The following is a 25441-nucleotide window of genomic DNA, read 5'->3' on the forward strand; positions in this document are numbered from 1 at the left end:
GCAGGGAAACAGTGGGCTGGAGAAATTTAAGGCCCAGGTCTGGTAGTGGCTCACACCTAATGTGCTCACATCTCATTGGTCAGAGTTTAATCACATGTCATCAAAGTAATTGTAAAGGGATATGGGAAATACAGGGAAGCACATGGATAATTTGGTGAGTACTAATTGTCTCTGCTGTAGTATGCATTCTTCCATATCTTTCCTGTGCTTTTGCAAATAAATAAATCAAGATACACATATATGTGTGTTTTATGCATATATGTGTATTTTACAAATATGAATTCCTCATTAGTGAAAATTTATTTTCATAATGTTGCTTTCAAAATAATATTATCCTTAAATAATACCTTCACTTGTGAACTTCATCACATCCTTCCTAGGTATGCAGTGAACCTGTTCCCTGGTCATGTATTCAATTCCAAGTGTGTTCAAATGTAAGCGTCTGTAATCTCTTGATCTATATTGGCTTCTTTCCTATTGACTTGAAAACCTCCTGCCTTGAAAAACAAAACAACAACAAAAATTTCACTAAATCCTATTGCTTTCTTTAGCTTCTATGATTTTCTTTCATTGCAAGGTTAATTTCTTTACCATTGCTGTAAAATTCACTCTTTATATCTCCAGATTGCACGTCCCATCACCTTTGCCCCATCCTTTTTCTCCTTCACTTTTCTGCAGTGATTTTCACTGTTATACTGTCCATTGAGGGTAGCAATAATGCTTTATTAATGATTATATTCTACACTGCTCCCCTCCCAGGAGTCAGCATAGCAATTTTTACTAAGTAAATATTCTATAAATAAGTACAATAAACAAACAGGCAGATTGAGCATCAGAGTGATTAAGAATTCAGGTTCCAGAGGCTATCTGCCTGGGTTTGAATATCATCTCTACCTTTTGCTAATGGTCTAATCTTGGGCAAAATAATCACACCTCTATTTCCATATCCTCATCTGCAAAATGGAGATAGTAATAGTACTTAATCTTTGGGATGGCTCTAAGAATAGAACATGATAATCCATATATAGCAATTAGCGCACTTGGCATATGGCACGTATTTTAATGTTTCTATTTTTAAGACTCAAAAATTCTCCTTCACCTTAATATGATATCGGTTAACATACGACGTGTCTTTATATAAAGTGTGTCCTCTGAGCTTTATTGTTACCTTCTGAAGTAAACAAGGCAGAAATTACCCACTTTTACTGATGAATCCCCTGAAGACCCACAAGTTCTAGGGGGCAGTGTAGAGCACAGTGAAAAAGAATGGAGTCCTGGCTCTGTACCTTCCAAGTTAAAGGATCTTGAGAAAGTTGCTTCTCCGAGTAAACGGACTAATCACAGTACTTTACAAAAACAAAAACAAAAACAGAATAAAACTGTTGAAACTTACATGAGATAATTCACAGGGAATGCTAACCAATACTTCTGGTACCTTATAAATACAGCCTTTGCTCAGTATCCTTGGTGAACTGGTTCCAGGACTTCCCCTACCTCCATCATTCAAAGATCCAAGAATGCCCAAGTCCCTGATAAGATATGTAGTATATATTTGCACATAACCTATGCACATCTTCCCATATATTTTACTTTTTAAAATTTATTTACTTTTTCTATAGGTTATTGGGGTACTGGTGGTATTTGGTTACATGTTAAGTTCTTTAGTGGTGATTTGTGAGATTTTGGTGCACCCATCACCTGAGCAGTATACACTGCACCCTATTTGTAGTCTTTTATCCTTCACCCTCCTCCCACCTTTCCCCCCAAGTCCCCAAAGTTCATTGTATCATTCTTATGCCTTTGCATCCTCATGTCTGAGCTCCCACATATCAGTGAGAACATCTGATGTTTGGTTTTCCATTCCTGAGTTACTTCATTTAGAATAAGTCTCCAATCTCATCCAGGTTGCTGCAAATGCCATTAATTCATTTCTTTTTATGGCTGAGTAGTATTCCATTGTATATATATATACTACAGTTTCTTTATCCACTTGTTGATTGATATGCATTGGGTTGGCTCCATGATTTTGCAATTGCAAATTGTGCTGCTATAAACATGCATGTACAAGTATCTTTTTCGTATGATGACTTCTTTTCCTTTGGGTTGATACCCAGTAGTGGGATTGCTGAATCAAACAGTAGTTCTACTTTTAGTTCTTGAAGGAATCCGCACACTGTTTTCCCATACTGACTGTACTAGTTTACATTCCCACCAGCAGTGTAGAAGTGTTCCCTGATTGCTGCATCCACGCCAGCATCAACTGTTTTTAATTTTTTGATTATGGCTATTCTTGCAGGAGTTAAGGTGGTATCACATTGTGGCTTTGATTTACATTTCCCTGATTATTAGTGATGTTGAGCATTTTTTCATATGTTTGTTGGGCATTTGTATATCTTCTTTTGATAACTATCTATTCAGTTCCTTAGCCCACTTTTTAATGGGATTTTGTGTTTTTTCTTATTGATTTGTTTGAGTTTGTTGCAGATTCTGGATATTAGTCCTTTGTCAGATGCATAGATTGTGAAGATTTTCTCCCACTCTGTGGGTTGTCTGTTTACTCTGCTGACTGTTCCTTTTGCTGTGCAAAAGTTATTTAATTAAATCCCAAATATTTATCTTTTCTTAATTTTTGTTTTTATACTTTAAGTTCTGGGGTACATGTGCAGAATGTGCAGGTTTGTTACACATGTGCCATGGTGGTTTGCTGCACCCGTCAACCTGTCATCTACGTTAGGTATTTCTCCTAATGTTATCCCACCCCCGACAGGCCCCGGTGTGTGATGTTCCACTCCCTGTGTCCATGTGTTCTTACTGTTCAACTCGCACTTATGAGTGAGAACATGCAGTGTTTGGTTTTCTGTTCCTGTGCTAATTTGCTGCAAATGATGGTTTCCAGCTTCATCCATGGCCCTACAAAGGGCATGAACTCATTCCTTTTTCTGGCTGCATAGTATTCCATGGTGTATATGTACCACATGGGCATTTGGGTTGGTTCCAAGTCTTTGCTATTGTGAACAGTGCCACAATAAACATATGTGTGCATGTGTCCTTTGTTTTTATTGCATTTGCTTTTGGGTTCTTGGTCATGAAATCCTTGCCTAAGCCAATGTCTAGAAGGGTTTTTCCAATGGTGTCTTCTAGAATTTTTATAGTTTCAAGTCTTAGATTTAAGCCCTTAATCCATCTTGAGTTTATTTTTGTATGAGGTGAAAGATGAGGATCTGGTTTTATTCTCCTACATGTGTCTAGCCAATTATCCCAGCACCATTTGTTGAAAAGGGTATCCTTTCCCTGCTTTGTTTTTGTTTACTTTGTTGAAGATCAGTTGGCTTTCAATATTAGGTTTTATTTCTGGGTTCTCTCTTCTCTTCCACTGGTTTATGTGCCATTTTTATACCAGTATCATGCTGTTTTGGTAACTATGGCCTTACAGTATAGTTTGAAATCAAGTAGTCTGATGCCTCCAGATTTGTTCTTTTTGCTTAGTCTTGCTTTGGTTATGTGGGCTCTTTTTGGTTTCCTATGAAGTTTAGAATTGATTTTTAAGAAATTCTGTGAAAGATGATGGTGGTATTTTGGTGGGGATTGTGTTGAATTTGTAGATTGCTTTTGGCATTATGGTCATTTTCACAATACTGATTCTACCCATCCATGAGCATGGCATGTGTTTCCATTTTTTTGTGTCATCCATGATTTCTTTCAGCAGTGTTTTGTAGTTTTCCTTTTAGAGGTCTTTTGCCTCCTTGGTTAGGTATATTCCTAAGTATTTTATTTTTTGTTTGCAGCTGTTGTCAAAGGGGTTGAGTTTTTTATTTGATTTTCTGCTTGGGCGCTGTTGGTGTATGGAAGAGCTACTGGTTTGTGTACATTAATCTTGTATCCGGAAACTTTGCTGATTTTTTTTATCAGTTCTAGGAACTTTCTGGAGGAGTCTTTAGATTTTTCAAGGTAAATGATCATATCTTCAGCAAACAGTGACAGTTTGACTTCCTCTTTAGAGATTTGGATGCTCTTTATTTCTTTCTCTTGTCTGATTGCTCTGGCTAGTGCTTCCAGTATTATGCTGAAGAGAAATGGTAAGAGTGGACATTCTTGTCTTGTTCTTGTTCTCAGAGGGAATGCTTTCAACTTTTCCCCATTCAGTATTATGTTGGCTGTGGGTTTGTCATAGATGGCCTTTATTACATTGAAGTATGTCCCTTGTATGCAGCTTTTGCTGGGAGTTTTAATCATAAAGAGGTGCTGGATTTCATCAAATGCTTTTTCTGCATTTATTGAGATGATCATGTGATTTTTGTTTTTAATTCTGTTTATGTGGTGTATCACATTTATTGACTTGCATATGTTAAACCATCCCTGCACCCCTGGTATGAAACCCACTTGATCATGGTGGATTATCTTTTATAAATGTTGTTGGATTCAGTTAGCTAGTATTTTGTTAAGGATTTTAGCATCTATGTTCATCAGGGATATTCCACACTATTCTTGTGGAATAGTGTCAAAATGATTGGCATCAATTTCTTCTTAAACAATCTCTAGATTACTTATAATACCAAATGGTATGCAAACTCAATGCAAATAGCTTTCATACTATATTGCTTTTAAATATATATTATTTTTGTTGTAATGTATTTTTAAATGTTTTTTTTTTTTCTGAATATTGTCAATCTGTGGTTGGTTGAATCTGCAGATGCAGAACCCGGGAATACTGAAGGCCGACTATAGTTAATCAATGTTAATATTCTGTTTTCCATTTCTACGAAAATTTTATGTTCTCTGAATGTACATTTTGAATATACGTTACATAATTCAGTCTAGTATGCTCTTCTTTTTGTTGACATTGAGATCCAACTAGCCTATAATTTTCTAAAGCAGAGGGTTTTCTCTCATGTGTTCTGTGTATCTTTTATTAATAATATATCTGAGCTAGTAGCTGGAAGGTGCTCAATAGTTACCTGATAATGTTTTTGTTGTAATATTTCAAACTGTATGTTTGTCCCATTATCTGTGCACAATAGAAAGTAATGGGTATTTTAAAAATACTTATGTAAATTTCTCTTTACACTTGAAGAATTAGATTTTTAAAAAAGTAGAACCTTTGCCTTTTGTGGACTTTAGTCTTACTCTATCAAATAATGAGATTTTTGGAGCACTTTGTGTTCCTATTTATAGGAACTAATGATTTGCCAAATTATTTTAAAATGGCAGCCCCTTCTGTAAGAACTAAGCTTTGTGATGATAATGATTATAATAATACTGATATGTACAAATGAGGCTGTTTGTATTCATTGGTATATGCTATGCTGTTGCAGCCATTTCTCTGAGAGCAGTCTTCTTTCTGATATATGTAGTTCATTTGCACTATAATTTTCGGTCCTAAAGTTTAGTAATTGCAAAGCATCTGAGTAGCATGGAGTGAAGAAAACTACTCAACTGTGTTTTTTAGTATCTCTGTGTTAGTAACATTTTAAAAGATTATAGCTCTTGTTATTAAAAATCTGTGATTTGCAACTGAATTCAAAAAATGCCTTTACAACTTGAAAACTAATAGTATGCAATTAAAACTTTAACAAAATTTCAGGACAAGTTAAATTGGATAAAATCATGACTATTATTGAACCAGTGAGTAAAAAAATGGAGACAGCAAAGCAACAGCAGTTTGAGGAGTCCAGGTAATGTATAATTAGTTAAACTATAGAAAATATGTATTTTCTTCTACTTTGCCAGTATTCCCTGACCAATTGTCATGGTCTCTCAAGTTTATCTATTAACGCCCCATACATGAAGCTAATTTATTGTTCTGCTTGAGTTCCTCAAAGCATATCAATTATCAAAATTTTTGTTTTCAGTTCAATTAACTTTTGAACTGGAGGATGTCTGAGTAGTTAAGTAAACCATCTGGGTTTTATAGTGTATAAGCTTGAATCCAATTTGTGGCTTTCCTGAGAAAAAAATGCCATATTTTATGATAATATTACATAAGTTTAGAATTTTAATAACTCATCTGCAGCAATTATGGAGCAGAGTAAGTTATAATTTTCCTTTCTAAATCTAATAATTAAAGGTTAGTCTTTTCTAACAGAAGGTGAGGCTGGTTCTACAGAACATAGTTTGAACACAGGAATTCTAAGCATTGCCTCTGCTTTCCAAAACTGTCTGAAGATGGGTCAGTTCCTTTTCTGAATTGCATGAAATAGCATCAACGTCTTCAAGATAACTTTAAATTACATACACAATAGTTGGCCCTGAAGCTACAGACAGAACCTCTAAGCTCTTCAGCACATATTTTGTAAGAACATTTGTACTTACAGACAGTAAATACTTCTCTGCTAAATGTATTTTTCAGTAGCTTGTTTCACAATAATTCATTGATATTATAACATGGTCAGAAATTTGGGGTGATTGGCACAGCTATAAGTTAGTTGAGGAAATGCTGGCAAGGCTATGAAGAACTTTGTGGGTCTTCCAACATTTAAGTTGTGTTTAACACTAGAAGATCCATGCTCAGGGTAACCACTTTCTTGGCTTAAGTGTAATACAGTACTCAAATTTGAAAGAGTGAAATATATACACAGCCTTAATACTAAAGGTTTGGTTATACCCATGATAAGGGAAGATATTAATTTCAAAGGAAAAGAAATTATTATATTGGAAACTTACAAGTTTTTATAAATTTCTTTTCTGCCTTTGAATTACCCATTTTAACTTAAGATCCAAATTGGTCTAGCAAATTGGTAGCTCCTAAAAGAGTAATCAATATAGCAATTTAGCCAAATTGTTTAGAATTTCAAGTCAGCTTTTACTAACTGAAAAGGTTAACTGATTTGAAAATCATTTTCAGTATCTTTAGATGAGGCTGGTAAGCCATGGCAGAATAGTCATGTTTTAGGGACTAGCGAAGCACTTATTAATAAATCTGATCAGGTATAATATCTTTCAGTATAACGTCTTTCTCAAGAGAGTTTATCATTTCCCGAAGAATTGTTTCTTCTGCAACTGGTAGAAGATAAAGGTCCCTTGACACCCTAACTTCCCATTTTTAATCAAAACATGTCCTGCCTAATGAGGAGGATCAACATCCTTTGAAATTAAGAGCAAGTGCATGTACTTCCAATGACAGCCCAGGGCATATAAAGCCTGAACTTCAATACACCTGGGCTGTCTTGTCTTTATTTATAGCTAGCTGATGGTGGTAACTTGTTTCCTACTTTAACAGTTAGCTTCATTTCATTAATGTTAGAAGTGTGATGGGAATGCCAGGGAAAAGACAAATAAGTGTTTTGGTATGTGGTGACTAAGGATTTTTGGAAACCTGAGCTTAACTAGACAAATAGAATGTCACTAGACCAAAATTTTTTTTGAAATCTAGTTCACCACATAATGAAGACAAGGAAACAGCAATAAGAATATAAGCAGAAGAAAATATATTATAATCAGTTGGGAAATTAGGTATGAGATTGTTAGCAATGCAGGGACAGACTCTAGGACTAATTAGTATGAATGACCCAGCTCTTCATGAAACTCCCAAAAGGTTTTTGTTCAAGTTAAATAGACCCCTGTGAGAAAAGTTGTATATAAACAACTTATAATTATCCTGAAGATGCCTTGAAAAATACTGATCGCTAAGATGACTATAATATTTTTGGGATGACTATTGAAATATTGGCCCAACAAAAGAAATTTCCTTGAGCAAAACATGAATATGATCAAATCTTTTAAATATATGATTTCTTCCCTCTTCTAAACTTGTCTATTTTTGAACTGTGGTGGGAAAACACAATTGAATACTTTTACAATTTCAATATAAATTTAAGAAAGTAAAGTTCTTCAATGTGCCTTTGAATTCTAAATTCAAAGATTGTCCTACGTTAAAATATCCTTTATGATGATGATAAATATGGGTTCATCCCAAATTTTAATTTCCCATCAGTAAAATTCATTTATGAATCACTTATTTACTAGTGCTAATTTTTACTTGATATTATTTGGTGCATTTGAAGGTATGACGACTGCATTTCAGTAAATGCGTTCTGTAATTCAGGCAAGTGAGCCTGGCCTTCTTCACCTAGTTTTGTGATCAGTGAGTTTCCTGTGTTACATGACAATTCATGTTTAGGTTATTCTGATCAATTTAATAACATAATGAGGGTATTACAAAATAATGATAGAATCCCTCATGGCATTTCACATTTGTGTGAAGCAACTGCCATTTCATCTTAATGTCTGTGAAATATTTTGCTTCAGTGGTTGAATGGTCTCCTTCCGTTAGAATCTTCCATTAGTAGGGAATACTTGAAAATAATTAGTTCTAACTTGGAAATTAAATAACACTTATCCATGGACCAGATATTAGAAAGCAAAGAAAATTATGCCTGATCAATGGAATTTGACCCCATTCTTGGTGATACATAAAAACGTTCTAGAATTTCAAATGGAATTTTATAAAACTGACTGCATACTCACGTCTCTCTAATTTCTCTTGATACAACTTAAGGCATACCTCAGTCCTTTGGCCAACTCCATGGGCATGACCACATGAGTGACAGTTAAATTAATAGATCCTATCCTTAGTTATTTCTTTACTATCTATTGAGTGCCTACTATGTGCAAAATGTAAATCTCTGAAGAGTCTCCTCCTTCATAGACCATGCTTCTTTCTGGGTAAATGTTTTAAAATTCTAGAAATTTATGTAAGATGTATATAACTTTTGAACCAACATTTTAATTTCTAGGCATTTATAGTAACACAAGAAAATAATTGGACAGTTGAACAAATATGAATGTTCAAAGATTTTCATCCTTGTTTATAAACAACACAAAAGCAAAACCAACAAATATATCCCATAGAAGAAAACTGGTAAATAAGCGATCAGTATGTTAAAATCTATACAATGAATTTCTATGTAACGGGCCAAAATAACATGGAATTCTATGTAATGGGTCAAAATAACAATGTGCACCTTTGTACATTTTTAAAGAAAGAGCTCCATGATATATTAGGTGCAAAATAATAGTTTAAAATTTTGTGTGCATTTATGTACATTTAAACATAGAAAAGGTATGAGATATATTCCACATGCTAATCATGTCAAATGGAATCAGTATAAAATAGTAATATGGTTCCTGAAGTCCCGCTGCCTGAATTTGAATCGTGACCCCACCCATTTCTAGCTGGAATAATCTGAACTGTATACTATGTAACCCCTAAATGTCTTAGTTTAATTTATACAATGAGTATCATAATAGTAAGTACCTACATGCTTTTTTTGAAGAATAAATCAGATAAAACATATAAAAAGGATTAGAATAGTGCCTTAAATGCTGGCCTACAGGAAGCATTGAAGGGTTTGCAGTTATTACTAAAATATCAGGGTAATAAGATTAGGGGAGATTTTTATTTTCTTTCTTTTTGCTTATTCACATTTTCCAAAGTTTCCATGTGGTACTTGACTTTATTCAGCTGTTGGGATTGAAGCTCTCCAAATCATGTTAGGAAAACATGCTACTTAAAAATCTCTTGTAAAACACTGAAGAAATAGATAGATATGATGCTTGTTCATTTTCCTGATTTTTGCTAGTTTGGGCTCATTTGGAAAGCAAATATTCCTATTTGTTATTCATCTCAGAACCAGCAAAATTTGGTAGTATTTTGTCTTTGTTTAATAATATTTACTCTGCAAGGCACTGAGGGAACAACAGGTGTAGTCCTGTTGACCAGAGACACGTGGTTTTCTATGATTAGCATTTAGTTCTATAACTTTAGTGTTGAAGATTTGTATTACAAAATAGAGACTATTAAATCACTTAAAGATCGAACTTAATGTTTTGGAAACAGAATGTTGGAATTACTCTATCCTTTTCCTGTCCACCTTTACTCACAACCCGGGACCTCTACCTTGGAACTTCTGAAAGAACCTGGTGAGTCTTGTACATAAATATTGGTAGCAGCACATTGATTTTCATTATTTTGCATTCATTTAAATGCAGAAACAAAGAACTAGTATTGAACAGTTATTTCCTTTATTTTCATTTCAAATACTATATCAAAAATAAACAGATTTTGGAAGAAACTATTAATAACTAGTTTTCCATGCCTTTATCTGAAATTGAGAGATTGGATTTTTAAAAATATGAATATTGGCCGGGCGCGGTGGCTCACGCCTGTATTCCCAGCACTTTGGGAGGCCAAGGCAGGCGCATCACGAGATCAGGAGACAGACACCATCCTGGCTAACATGGTGAAACCCCGTCTCTACTACAAATACAAAATAGTAGCCAGGCATGGTGGTGGGGCGAGTAGCTGTAGTCCCAGCTACTCAAGAGGCTGAGGCAGGAGAATGGCGTGAACCTGGGAGGCGGAGCTTGCAGTGAGCGAGATCATGCCACTGCACTCCAGCCTGGGCGACAGAGCGACTCCACTTCATAAACAAATAAATAAAATATGAATATTGCAAGTTGTAAATTATAAAGATAAATTCTTATAATTTTAAAAGTTTATTTACAGTTGACTTATTGTTGTTTTAAAAAAATACATTTCTTTAAAAGAGAATATAGATGATTCTTTAAAGTCCCTTAAGTGTGACTGAGAAACTCTCTGGAACTTGAACTGCTTAGAGACCTAGGGGGCTATTGATTAAAAGCAACTATTTTTTAGTTTTCCCTCTTTTTGACTTGTTCCTCATGAGCTTCAGCCTTCATTAAGGGAAAACTCTTTTTGTAAAGTGGGACTTTTACTGATTTCAGAAGAAATTTTTAAAAGAGTGCTGAATAAACTCCTCCTTGGGTTCTCAAGGCACTTTTGCATAAGATGCCCTTTATAATTTTACCACCTTTTATTTGCTTGGATTATTATAGAAGGAACTCAAGCATTAACTGGAAGCTCACTTCCTAACAAATTCTATGAATCACGTTTTCATTATTCCAATCAATATTCACCAAAACTAAAATTTGTGAATATGCTGTCAAAATGTTGAAGATATGCAATAGATGTGTTTTACAATTTTGATTGTTACATTGATTCAGAGCTTAAATTCTTTTAAGGCTTTATTAGATAATTTGAGGTTCCAGAGCAATACAATAATGTATGGGTCTCAGTTGATTCTAAAATTGAATATACATGTGTAGAAGTAAATGTAGGCAAATGTTTATACAAGGCTAGGGTCTAATGGGTGTAATAAATAAGACTCTTAAAATCTGATCTCCCTGAAAGCTGTGTTCTATAGCTGTTTACCATAAGTTAAAGTTCTACTAATTCTGTAACATTTAGAATTTGTTCACGGTGATCGAAGGGTTGATGAAAGCCTCAGTCTTCAAGTATCATTCACCTCACATGAATCAGTTGCGTCATCATCTTGCAGAGGAGCTTTTTAGCTCTTTGAAGGACTTGGCAATTCTCATAGCTTTAGTTTGGATGTTGAAATTCATTTAAGTCTTATTTTTCTGTATTTATGGAGCTTATATACAGGGTCTAGACCATAGTTTATTTAATGCTAAACAAAAGTAGAAAACTTTCCTAAAATATTTGAGAGAATCCTGGTTATTAGCTACAAATTGTTATGAAATTGTGAATGGAAAAGGCTGGCAGAATTGGTAGTCAACCATGTGGTAAGTTTTGAAATTTTCTAAAGGTTCTACTCATGCAAAAATGTTCTGCTGAATTGTGAAATGTTTATTAATTGAACCATAAGTTCATAGAAGCTAAAAGACTCCTCATACTTATTCCAGTGCATGATACATACATAGTAGGTGCTAATAACCATATGATAAATGAATGAACAAATGTAAATTAAAAAAGAAAAACCACCCAAGTGAAGTATACGTCAATATTATCTGTGTGCCTGTCTCTGCATAGTAGGCTAAAACTCAATAACTGCTAAAGAAAAAAAGAAATTGAGAAAATAAAATACTAGATACTATTTTTTATAATTCTTTAAAAAAACTGATTATATGTGGACTGCAGAGATACCATCAAAATAAATAAAATTTTATGCAGTTCAGTTTATATGCTTTAAAAACAAATTGTTGAGGAGATTATTAGTTTTATGATATTATAAGTATCTCAATACTCATATAACTTCATGGAGAGTTGAAAGGTTGAATACGCAGAAAAAGTAAAAAGTCTTACAATAAAAATCATTCTTTCCAAATGCTATAGAGTAGGTGATCTTTTTTCCTTTAAAATGAAATGTATCTTTAATCAAATAAGAATAGGGATTTTCACTGAAATGTCATTTATGAAGTTTTTATTTTATTTTCAGCTATACCACTCTTTTATAATTACATATTTTTAAAGTAAGGCTAGAAATATCTGAAAGATTGTGATCAGCAACGTATTTTGTGTAAGCTATTAGTAAAATGTGAAAAATGTTCATTTTTTTGGTAATCATTTAAGGGTGGTCAACACTTTGTGTCTTTGGTGAAAAATAATGAATACTTTTTATGGTTGTTAATTTTTTAGTTCATGTTAAGGCTATAGTCTAAAAAGTCTGCACAAAATGCCTATTCTCCACATCATTATTATAACTCTATGTAATAATTTATACCTTCAATGAATATCTGACATAGTCACTGAGGTCTATTTGACAAGATAATATGTAAATAGTAAAAAAGCAGATATTGCAGTTTTCCCTGGGGTACATGGTAATCTACTGCACTCAAATTATCATCTAATTCTTTTTTTTTTTTTTTTTTTTACAATTCATGCATAATACATGTACATAGTTTGGGGATATGCATGATTATTTAATGCATTCATGTAATTTGTAAAGATCGAATCAGTGTTCTTGGGACATCCATTGCCATAAATATTTATCTTCTCTTTATGATAGAACCACTTCCATTCTTCTCTTCTAGCTATTTTGAAACATGTGATAGATTATTGTAAACTGTAGTTATCCTGCTGATCTATCTAACACTAGGTCTTATTTCTTCTGGCAACCCATATATTTATATCTGTTAATCAACTTCTTTTCATCTTTTCTCCTCTCTGCCCTTCGTGGCCTCTGATAACTACAAATCTACTGTTTGTCTTTGAAATCCACTTTTTTTTTGCTTTCACATATGATTGAGAACACACAATATTTATCTTTCTGTGCTTAGCTTATTTCACTTAACGACCTCTAGTTCCCTCCATGTTGTCACAGATGACAGGATTTCATTCCTTTTTATGGCAGAGTAATATTCCATCGTGCATAATATATGTCACATTTTCTTTACTCATCTGTTGATGGGCACATATGTTGATTCCATATTTTGTTGTGAATAGTGCTACAATAAACATGGGAATGCAGATGTCTTTTTGATATATTCATTTCCTTTTTAAAAGATATATATCCAGTAGTGCAATTGCTGGATCGTATGGTAGTTCTAGTTTTAGCAATTGTAAGGAAACTTCATATTGTTCTGAATAATGACTGTACTAATTTCCATGCCCACCAACAGTGTATAAGGCTTCTCTTTCTTCATATCATCAGCATCTATTATTGCCTGTCTTTTTGATAGAAGCTATTTTTAACTGGGGTAATATGATATTTCATTGTAGTTTTGATTCACATGTCTCCATTGAGCATTTTTCATATGCCTACTGGCCATTTGTATGTCTTTTTTTGAAACATTATCAATCTCTTAACAGGTCAATCTAACTACTGTTGTTGCTAGATTTGTCTTTTGGACCTCATACCAGATTGATTTATGAGTGGATTGCATATAACAATTATATTATTATAGTGTTCTGGGTTTGTCCTTGTACATAATTTTACCAGTGGGTTTTATAACTTCCATTTTTTAAAAACACGTTGGTGTCTTTTTCTTTTAGATTGAAGAACTTCCTTTAACATTTATTGTAAGATGGGTATTATGGTAGTGAATTATTTCCACTTTTGCTTGTCTGGGAAAGACTTTATCTGTCTTTTATATTTGAAGGGTAGTTTTGTTGGATATAGTATTCTTAGCTAGCAATAACTTTTCTATTTCAGTACTTTGAAAATGTAATTCTATTCTCTCCTGACATGTATGATTTCCATTGAGAAGTCTGTTGCCAGATTAATTGGAGCTTTTTTATATGTTATTTACTTCTTTTCTTTTGTTGCTTTTAGGATTCTTTCTTTATCCTTGACTTTTGAGAGTCTGATTATCATATGCCTCGGAGTAGTCTTATTTGAGTCAAATTTGTTTAGTGTTCTCTGACCTTCCTGTACCTGGATATTTATCTTTAATCAAGTTTTAGAAAGTTTTTTGTTATTTCCTTGAATAAACTTTCTACCCTTTGCTCTTGCTGACCTCCCTCTTAAACACCAATAATTCTTAGATTTGGTCTTCTGAGGTAATTTTCTATGTCTTTTAGGTGATCTTTCTTGCTTTTCATTCCTTTTTCTTCTCCATATATTTTCAAATAGTCTATATTTGAGTTCACTGATTCTTTGCTCTTCTTGATCCTTTCTGTTGAGAACTTCTAATGAATTTTTCAGTTCAGCAAATGTATTTTTCAGTTTCAAGATTTCTGTTTAATTTAAAAAAATTATTTCAATCTCTTTGTTAAATTTCTCTAATAAGTTTCTGGATTGTTTTCTTTTGTTATCCGGGAGATCATGAAGTTTCTTTAAAACCACTGTTTTTGGTTATTTGTTGAAGAGCTCACCAATTGTTGTTTCATTAGGGTCAGTTGCTAGATCTTTGCTTTGTCTGCTTGGGGAAATCATGGTTCCCTGTTTGTGGTTCTTACTTGTGGATGTATGTCTATGTCTTCTCATTGTAAGATTAATTTGGTCTTATTTATTATTATTTTATTTATTTTTGTCTTCTCTGTCTTGCTTCTTTTGTTTTTTATTGAATATATTTGTTATAGGTTCTTTACTGCCAGGCAACTGCCTCCTTTTCAGTTCTAGATAGCACTTAAGTCCAGATTTGTCTCAGCTCTAGCAAGTGTTTGGAGTTCTGCCCTTCCCAAGTGCAGGAAGTCCCAATGGGGATATCTCAGCAGTGGGATAGGCTGGCAAAGATTTGTGCCCATGGGACTTGTGAAATATACCTCCTAGAGTGTGGTGCTGCTGAAAAGTCACTCTTACTTGGCCTTTGGCCAAGTTATAGAGCGGTTTCCAGAGCTGGAGATGGTAGTCCTGCATCCCTACTTTGTCTCTACCTGTCCTCAGGGATATTTCTTCTTTCAGGCACTAATGATGCTTCCTATGGGCTAGGGGAGGGACAGATCTCCGGTCAGAGAACTCAAGATGGTGAGTAAGCTGTTTGTTCACTTTGATCTCACTTTTCCAGTCAAAACAGTGATTTTGGGGAGTATTTTTTGCACACTTGGTGCCAGGCAGAATGTGGGGTGAGGCATTGTGGATGTGCCAATTCTCTTACTGCCTACATGAAGTTTTTTCACTTCTTTGTGGCCCCAGTAACTGACTTGTATTCATAACTTTTGTATTTGAATTTTGGTATATTTCTGGTAATAATCTTGGCACTGTATATTTGCTTATGGCTTTTAGGGGGTTATGCTAGCTTGCTTCTAAGCTGCCATTTTGGAACTGGAGGTCCTCAATTCTTCTTTAGAATAAATAATTATTCTTATTAAAGGAAAAATAAAAGGAAATTAGAACATAAGATATAAGGCAAGTTATGATTTCTATCCGTTTGATTAAAAAATCATCTATTTCATTTTGAAGCCTTGCCTTTTAAAGCAGTATGGTATAGCAATTAATAGTGAAAGCACTGAAGTTACTCTAATGAGGTTAAAATTCTGGCTTTACCAGTTTCTAGCTTCAAATCTTATCCAAGTTACTTAATTGCACTGTGACTCAATTTCTTCTTTGGATAACGGGGGGATAATACCAATTCCAATCTCAAAGTGTTTACATGATGCTTGTCAAGTGCATAATGTACCTCCTGGTGCTTAATAAAATTGAGCTACCATAATTAGTCACAACTTCCTACATTCATATAAATTGTAATGCATAATATACTAAAAAACATGATGTTTGATTACTTAGCTTTGATCCTGTCCTAAAGGACATATTACTATAATCACAAGACACACCCCATCCCAACATTGGCTGACTTTCGCTATGACATTGTGAACTCAGGAAATGTAAGTGAGGTTTATGGTTTTGTGTAAATACTATAACTATAGCCCTTTGTGGAGTCTGTTATTTTTGCTATTGTCAATGTTATCCTGCTAGAGACCTTGACTCTGCCTTTTGCTCTTCTATTTTGATACATTTGGTAGGCCACTCTTAAAGTGATACTCCTCAAGTATTCACTTTACTGATCATTTTAAAGCTTTTGTAAGGAAATAGACCCATGGCAGAAACTCTTGTGTTAAGAGAAACACTTTAAGAGACTTTTTCAAAAGAAAAAAAGCTAGTAGTGCTCTACATAATAACCAACTCTCTGTGTGGCCTGGTGCAAATCTCTTCAAACCTCTGGGCTTAGTTTCATCATCTGTAATCCTCAAGGAAAGAATAAAACAGCCCTCAAAGAAAGAGATAAAAAGTTAGAAAATTTCCTCTTTCTGGATGGCTGCTTCTCAGATATTAAAAACATCTCTACATAGTCATTGGCAGGAGAGAAGAGGGATCCCCTAAAGTCAGCTCCTGGCAAGATTCTTTATTTCTCTCTACTTGCCAAGTTGACCGCCTTCAGACTCTTAAGATGGATCTCATTATGTATTTAAGCTCTGTCTACCTCAGTCTCCACAAGACACCTAGGACTTCCAGGCTACCTGCAATCACTAAAACCCAACTCTATGTAATTTTGTGTATCTTCTTTTCTGATGTCACCCCTCAACCATCCCACTTCTGAAATTCATCCATTGTGCTCCCTGAACTCATAGCCAGCAAAAACTCTGAATCCTTAATCTCATCTGAGTGTTTCCTTCCCCTTCCTTGCTTAACTGAAATCTGTGCCCGGAAGATATTTCTTCCCCTGCCACCCTTTCAAGTGGTGCTGGGATTTTTCCTCCCATGCCTCATACCTCTGGGACTGGTGGTGGGGTGGTTTACTCCTTGCTCCTCATTGCTGCTTCCAAACCATTCTCCCTTCCTCTTCCCTAGCATGCTCAGCTTTGAATCTCATGTCATCAAACTATATCCTCTCCTTCTTATAGTAATCTATTGATTTGTATCCATGCTTGCATACCTTTAAAGAAATGTAGACCCTGATCCTTGTCAATTTCTCTAACACTAATCTTTTCATAGTTTTTGGTGATATTTATCTTGGATGGATACCATCTTTTAATCCATTCACTTTTCTATTCCTTGAGCTCTTTTCCTCCCATGATTTTGCCCTTCATCATAATACATACATTCTCCAATAATTATGGTCTAGATAACTTTGTAATACTTTCAAAATCTACTTTGAAGAGCACTGCAGTTTAACCAGATCACTTTCTATATGCAAACAATTTTTAAAATCCCTACTGGGAGCCTGAGGCTTACAGTAGGCCCAGATATCAAGTTTTTAATTTCTTCTCTGGCTAAACAACATTCTCTTGGTAATTTTATGTGGATCACGACTTTAAGTACCATTAATTGATGATTCCACACTTTTATCTCCAGGCTGGTTATTCTCCAAAACTCCAGCTCATGTTCAACTTCTTAATTAACAGTTCCAACTGGATTTTTAATTTTTAATAGACATTTCCAACCTAACATGTCAAACTCAGGAACTGTGTACATGTTCTCTCTGCCTGGAAAGTTTTTTATTTGGAGATTACAGGCATCAACCCATCACTATTTTCATGCTTTGCCCAAAGGCCTCTCCAAAAAAAGTAAGGCCATCCCTGACTACTCTGTCATAGGCATAGCCACATCCTCCAGACCTACCTACTTCTCTTTCTTTGATTTCTAGCATTTAAGATAGCAAGATATACTGCCTGCTTTACTTATCTGGTATTGTTTGCCTCCTCCTGCTAGAATATAATCTCCATAAAGGCAGTTAGCGTTGGCTAATGTGTTCATACTAAATCCTTTAGAAGTAGAATAATGTCTAGCACATAAAAAGTGCTTACTATATTTTGTTGGATTAATTAAGGTACTGGCATTTTATTTTGTAAAAGTGTTGTACCAATTATCATATTTTTTTTCTATTTAATGAGGACATTTACCTAATTTATTAGATTAAATATTTTCCTTTGGCTCTAGGGAGCTCAAATATGCTGTTTCATTTTTAATAAAAAATACACCTGAAAAAAATCATCAATGTGTTTTTGTTTCTTTGTATCTTTTTCCGAGAATATGATGAACAACTCTGCAAAGAAAGACTTCTGAGTACAGAATACCTAATAATGCTGCTTAAATATGAAAAAATAATTTTTAAAACCTGGCCAAACTGGCATGAAAGTTTAAATAATTAAATTCATAAAATATAAGAAAGCTATATCACATAGAGGTTTAAATTCATTTAGAGTTTGATTTCATGGTTCATACCTACCTCTGGTGGCCTAGAACTCTCCTAGAAATAAAAACAACAACAAAAAACTTATCCTTTTTTGGAATAAGTGTGATGTGGTGCTGAGAAGAATGTGTATTCTGTTGATTTGGGGTGGAGAGTTCTGTAGATGTCTATCAGGTCTGCTTGGTGCAGAGCTGAGTTCAATTCCTGGATATCCTTGTTAACTTTCTTTCTTGTTGATCTGTCTAATGTTGACAGTGGGGTGTTAAAGTCTCCCACTATTATTGTGTGATTGACTAAGTCTCTTTGTAGGTCTCTAAGAACTTGCTGTATGAATCTGGGTGCTCCTGTATTGGGTACATATATATTTAAGATAGCTCTTCATGTTGCATTGATCCCTTGACCATTATGTAATGGCCTTCTTTGTCTCTTTTGATCTTTGTTGGTTTAAAGTCTGTTTTATCAGCGACTAGGATTGCAACCCCTGCTTTTTTGTTTTCCATTTGCTTGGTAGATCTTCCTCCATCCCTTTATTTTGAGCCTATATGTATCTCTGCACATGAAATGGGTCTCCTGAATACAGCACACTGATGAGTCTTGACTCTTTATCCAATTTGCCAGTCCATGTCTTTTAATTGGAGCATTTAGTCCATTTACATTTAAGGTGAATATTGTTATATTTGTATTTGATCCTGTCATTATGATTTTAGCTGGTTATTTTGCTCGTTAGTTGATGCAGTTTCTTCCCAGCATTGATGGTCTTTACAATTTGGCATGTTTTTGCAGTGGCTGGTACCAGTTGTTCCTTTCCATGTTTAGTGCTTCCTTCAGGGTCTCTTGTAAGGCAGGCCCGGTGGTGACAAAATCTCTCAGCATTTGCTTGTCTGTAAAGGATTTTATTTCTCTGTCACTTATGAAGCTTAGTTTGGCTGGATATGAAATTATGGGTTGAAAATTCTTTTCTTTAAGAATGTTGAATATTGGCCCCCACTCTCTTCTGGCTTGTAGAGTTTCTGCTGAGAGATCTGCTGTTAGTCTGATGGGCTTCCCTTTGAGTGTAACCCGACCTTTCTCTCCGGTTGCACTAAAAATTTTTTACTTCATTTCAACTTTGTTGAATCTGACAATTATGTGTCTTGGAATTGCTCTTCTCGAGGAGTATCTTTGTGGCATTCTCTGTATTTCCTGAATTTGAATGTTGGCCTGCCTCCCTAGTTTGGGGAATGGATGATATCCTGAAGAGTGTTTTCCAACTTGGTTCCATTCTCCCCATCATTTTCAGGTATACCAATCAGACATAGATTTCATCTTTTCACATAGTCCCATATTTCTTGGAGGATTTGTTCATTTCTTTTTACTCTTTTTTCTCTAAACTTCTCTTCTTGCTTCATTTCATTCATTTGATCTTCAATCACTGATACCCTTTCTTCTACTTGATCGAATTGACTACTGAAGCTTGTGCATGCACCATGTAGTTCTCATGTCATGGTTTTCAGCTCCAGCAGGTCATTTAAGGTCTTCTCTACGCTGTTTATTCTAGTTAGCCATTTGTCTAATCTTTTTTCAAGGTTTTTAGCTTCTTTGCTATGGGTTCAAACATCCTCCTTTAGCCCAGAGGAGTTTGTTAATACCGATCATGATCATCTGAAGCCTTCTTCTCTCAACTCATCAAAGTCATTCCCTGTCCAGCTTTGTTCCATTGCTGACGAGGAGCTATGTTCCTGTGGAGGAGAAAAGGCACTCTGATTTTTAGAATTTTCAGCTTTTCTGCTCTGGTTTCTCCCCATCTTTGTGGTTTTATCTACCTATGGTCTTTGATGACAGTGACATACAGATGGGGTTTTGGTGTGGATGTCCTTTCTTCTTTTTAGTTTTCCTTCTAACGGTCAGGACCCACAGCTGCAGGTCTGTTGGAGTTTGCTGGAGGTCCACTCCAGACTCTGTTTGCTGGGGTATCACCAGTGGAGGCTGCAGTACAGCAAATATTGCAGAAGGGCAAGTGTTGCTGCCTCATCCTTCCTCTGGAAGCTGTGCCTCAGAGGGGCACCCATAGTTGGAAGTAAAGCACTCCTCAGCAAAAGTAAAAGAACAGAAATTATAACAAACTGTCTCTCAGACCACAGGGCAATCAAACTAGAACTCAGGATTAGGAAACTCAATCAAAATCACTTAACTACATGGTAACTGAACAACCTGCTCCTGAATGACTACTGGGTACATAACGAAATGAAGGCAGAAAGAAAGATGTTCTTTGAAACCAATGAGAACAAAGATACAACATACCAGAATCTCTGGGACACATTTGAAGCAGTGTGTAGAGGGAAATTTATAGCACTAAATGCCCACAAGAGAAAGCAGGAAAGATCTAAAATTGACACCCTAACATCACAATGAAAAGAACTAGAGAAGCAAGAGCAAACACATTCAAAAGCTAGCAGAAGGCAAGAAATAACTAAGATCAGAGTAGAACTGAAGGAGATAGAGACACAAAAAGCCCTTAAAAAAAATCAACGAATCCAGGAGCTGGTTTTTGGGGAAGATCAACAAAATTGATAGACTGCTAGCAAGACTAATATAGGAGAAAAGAGAGAAGAATCAAATAGATGCAATAAAAAATAATGGGGATATCACCACTGATCCCATAGAAATACAAACTACCATCAGAGAATACTATAAACACCTCTATGCAAATAAACTAGACAATCTAGAAGAAATGGATAAATTTCTGGATAAAATACATTCTCCCAAGACTAAACCAGGAAGAAGCTGAATCCCTGAATAGACCAATAGTAGGCTCTGAAATTGAGGCAATAATTAATAGCCTACCAACCAAAAACAGTCCAAGACCAGATGGATTCACCACCAAATTCTACCAGAGGTACAAAGAGGAGTTGGTAGCATTCCTCCTGAAACAATTCCAATCAATAGAAAAAGAGGGAATCCTCCCTAACTCATTTTATGAGGCCAGCATCATCCTGATACCAAAGCCTGGCAGAGACACAACAACAACAAAAAAAGAATTTTAGACCAATATCCCTGATGAACATCCATGCAGAAATCCTCAATAAAATACTGGCAAACCAAATCCAGCAGCACAACAAAAAGCTGAAGTACTCACAACTTTATTTTCTTCTTCTTTTAAAAACCAACTTTTAGTTTTGCTGATTTTCTCTGTATTACATTGATTTTATTTTATACATTTCTATTAATTGGTATTTCTTCCTGCTCTTCATGTTGATCAGCTCTGACCAAACACTTTCTTTGAAATCCTAATATTTGTTATTTAATTTTACTTCAGCATTTACTCATAATAATTCACATTTTAAAAAAATTATTATACTTTAAGTTCTGGGAAACGTGCAGAACATGCAGGTTTGTTACATATGTATACATGTGCCATGGTGGTTTGCTGCACCCATCAATCCCTCGTCTACATTAGGTATTTCCCCTAATGCTATCTCTTCTCTTCCCCCCCACCGCCCTGAGAGGCAATGTTGATGGTCTTTACATTTTGGTATGTGTTTGCAGTGGCTCATAGCAGTTTTTCCTTTCCATATTTAGTGCTTCCTTCAGGAGCTCTTGTAAGGCAGGCCTGGTGGTGACAAAATCCCTCAACATTTGCTTGTCTGTAACGGATTTTATTTCTCCTTCACTTATGAAGCTTGCTTTGGCTGGATACGAAATTCTGGGTTGAAAATTCTTTTATTTACAAATGTTAAATATTGGCCCCCACTCTCTTCTGGCTTGTAGGGTTTCTGCAGAGAGATCCGCTCTTAGTCTGATGAGTTTCCCTTTCTGGATAATTCGACCTTTCTCTCTGCCTGCCCTTAACATTTATTTTTATTCCTTTATTTCAACCTTGGTGAATCTAATGATTATGTGTCTTTGGGTTGCTCTTCTCGAGGAGTATCATTGTGGTATTCTCTGTATATCCTGAATTTGAATGTTGGCCTGTCTTGCTAGGTTGGGGAAGTTCTCCTGGATAATATCCTGAAGAGTGTTTCCCAACTTAGTTCCATTCTTCCTGTAACTTTCAGGTACACCAAACAAATGTAGTTTTGGTCTTTTCACATAGTCCCATATTTCTTGGAAGCTTTGTTCGTTGCTTTTCATTCCTCTCTAATCTTGTCTTCATGCTTTATTTCATTAAGTTGATCTTCAATCTCTGATATCCTTTCTTCTGCTTGATTAATTCGGCTATTGATACTTGCGAATGCTTCACGAAGTTCTTATGCTGTGTTTTTCAGTTCCATTGGGTCATTTATGTTCTTCTCTAAACTGGTTATTCAAGTTAGCAATTCCTGTAACCTTTTATCAAGGTTCTTAGTTTCCTTGCATTGGGTTAGAACATGCTCCTTTAGCTCTGAGGCATTTATTATTAGCCGCCTTCTGAAGCCTACTTTTGTCAATTTGTTAAACTCATTCTCTGTCCAGTTTTCCCTTGCTGGGGAGGAGTTGTGATCCTTTGGAGGAGAAGAGGTGCTCTGGTTTTTGGAATTCTTAGCCTTTTTGCACTGGTTTCCTCATCTTCATGGATTTATCTACCTTTGGTCTTTGCTGTTGGTGACCTTCAGATGGGGTTTTTGTATGGTTGTCCTTTTTGTTGATGTTGATGCTATTCCTTTCTGTTTGTTAGTATTCCTTCTAACAGGCCCCTCTTCTGCAGGTCTGCTGGAGTTTGCTGGAGGTCCACTCCAGAACCCGTTTGCCTGAGTATCACCAGCAGAGGCTGCAGAACAGCTAAGATTGCTGCCTGCTCCTTCCTCTGGAAGCTTTGTCCCAGAGGGGCACCCGACACATGCCAGCCAGAGCTCTCCTGTATGAGTTGTCTGTTGACCCCTACTGGGAGGTGTCTCCAGTCAGGAGGCATGGAGGGTGAGGAACCCACTTGAGGAGGCAGTCTGTCCCTTAGCAGAGCTCGAGTGCTGTGCTGGGAAATCCACTGCTCTTTTCAGAGCTGGCAGGCAGGAATGTTTAAGTCTGCTGAAACTGTGCCCACAGCCATCCCTTCCACCAGGTGCTCTGTCCCAGGGAGATGGGAGTTTTATCTTTAAGTCCCTGAATGGGGCTGCTGTCTTTTTTTCAGAGATGCCCTGCCCAGAGAGGAGGAATCTAGAGAGGCAGTCTCGCTACAGTGGCTTTGTGGTGCTGTGGTGGCCTCTGCCCAGTCTGAATTTCTGGTCAGCTTTGTTTACACTGTGAGGGGAAAAGTGCCTACTCAAGTCTCGGTAATGGCAGATGTCCCTCCCCCCACCAAGCTCTAGTGTCCCAGGTCAACTCCAGCCTACCGTGCTGACAGCAAGAATTTCAAGTCAGTGGATCTTAGCTTGTTGGGCTCTGTGGGGGTAGGATCTGCTGAGCAAGACCACTTGGCTCCTTGGCTTCAATCCTCTTTCCAGGGGAGTAAACGGTTCTGTCTTGCTGACATTCCAGGTGCCACTGGGGTATGGATAAAAACTCCTGAAGCTAGCTCGGTGTCTGCCTGAATGGCCACCCAGTTTTGTGCTTGAAACCAAGGGCCCTGGTGGTGTAGGCACCTGAGGGAATCTCCTGGTCTGTGGATTGTGAAGACCATGGGAAAAGCATAGTATCTGGGCCAGATAGCACCATCCCTCACAGCACAGTTTCTCATGGCTTCCCTTTGCTAGGGAAGGGAGTTCTCCAACCCCTTGTGCTTCCTGGGTGAGGTGATGGTCTACCCTGCTTCTGCTTGCCCTCTGTGGGCTGCACCCACTGTGTAGCCAGTCCAAATGAAATGAACTGGGTACTTCAGTTAGAAAAATCACCCACCTTCTACATTGGTCTCACTGGGAGCTGCAGACTGGAGCTGTTCCTATTCGGCCATCTTACCCAGGAGTGAAGGGGAGTTTATTAAGGAGTATTGACTCATACAAGGTGAAGTCCCACAATAGGCCTTCTGTAAGCTAAGGAGCAAAGAAGCCAGTCTGAGTCCCAAAACCTCAAAAATAGGGAAGCCAACAGTGCAGCCTTCAGTCTGTGGCCAAAGGCCTGAGAGCCCCTGGCAAATCACTGATGTAGGTCCCAGAGTCCACAAGCTGAAGATCTTTGAGTCTGATGTTTGAGGGCAGGTGTCCAGCATGGGAGAAAGATGGTGACCAGAAGACTTAGCCAGTTGAGTCCTTCCACCTTTCTCCACCTGCTTTTATCCTAGCCACACTGGCAGCTGATTACATGGTGCCCACCCAGACTGAGGGTGGGTCTGCCAATAATTAACATTTTCTAAATACAGTTCCATATGAAATTATTGTCCAATTAGTGTGATGGAACCTTCTCTCAATAAGATGAATGAGAGTTGTTAGGATAGCAATCTCTTTCTAAAATCAGCTCGTAAACCAGTGATAGCATGGCCAACTGGAGTTGCCTGGCATTTATCTCCCCACAAAGAGAGACCAAAACAACAAGTAGACAAGTGTATTTCATCTGGAGTGACTGAGGAAGTTTGCTGAATAGCACCAGAGGAGCAGCAAAATCTGTGGAGCATGGAAGTACAGGACAGCACCATAGAAAGGTGAGTGAGACACCCTGCCTCTGATACATACACTGTCTTCCCTGCTAGAACAGGCTCAGAGTCAAGGAAGACTTCTTCTTAAAAAGAAAAGGTAAGGTGGAGACCCCTCAGTGGTCCTCATTACTGCCGTAGATGCCAGTAGTTTGCCACAGGAGAATCCTTCAGTCCTCACAGGATCTGAAGCCAATTTGGAGAATTGCTAGGAGTTTCTGCTGCTTAATGGTCTTGGGGTAGGGGTCCATGTTTAGTACCTTCCTTTCGTATGATTTAAGTTGCTATGGAATGGCACCATCTTGAGACTGGACCTACTACCAGAGTGTGTCCTACCCTAGGGGCCAGTGGCCACTGACTCTTTCCATTTGTGAGGTCCTACAATTGTTCCACCACATTCATATGGGTTTCTGCAGCACTGCAATTCTGACTGCTCAGAGCCTAGGTCCAACAAAACAATGGATAATTTGGTGTCCAAATCCATGTGCCTAAACTCTTTCCAGGGAATGGAAAGACCTGCATAGTGAATAAGCT

The 25441-nt window shown here is 36.6% G+C and overlaps 1 protein-coding gene across 1 annotated transcript in view; it reads left to right on the plus strand.

The window, feature by feature from the left end:
- LOC105534534 overlaps nt 1-25441 on the plus strand; it is a 189049-nt gene that overhangs the window by 129719 nt on the left and 33889 nt on the right. Inside the window, exon 7 of the mRNA XM_011973259.1 lies at nt 5582-5672. Coding sequence (XP_011828649.1) covers nt 5582-5672 — 91 coding nt within the window. The remainder of the gene's footprint in view (nt 1-5581; nt 5673-25441) is intronic.

Source organism: Mandrillus leucophaeus, unplaced genomic scaffold (genome assembly GCF_000951045.1).
Source record: "Mandrillus leucophaeus isolate KB7577 unplaced genomic scaffold, Mleu.le_1.0 Scaffold136, whole genome shotgun sequence".
In the NCBI taxonomy this organism is placed as follows: Eukaryota; Metazoa; Chordata; class Mammalia; order Primates; family Cercopithecidae; genus Mandrillus; species Mandrillus leucophaeus.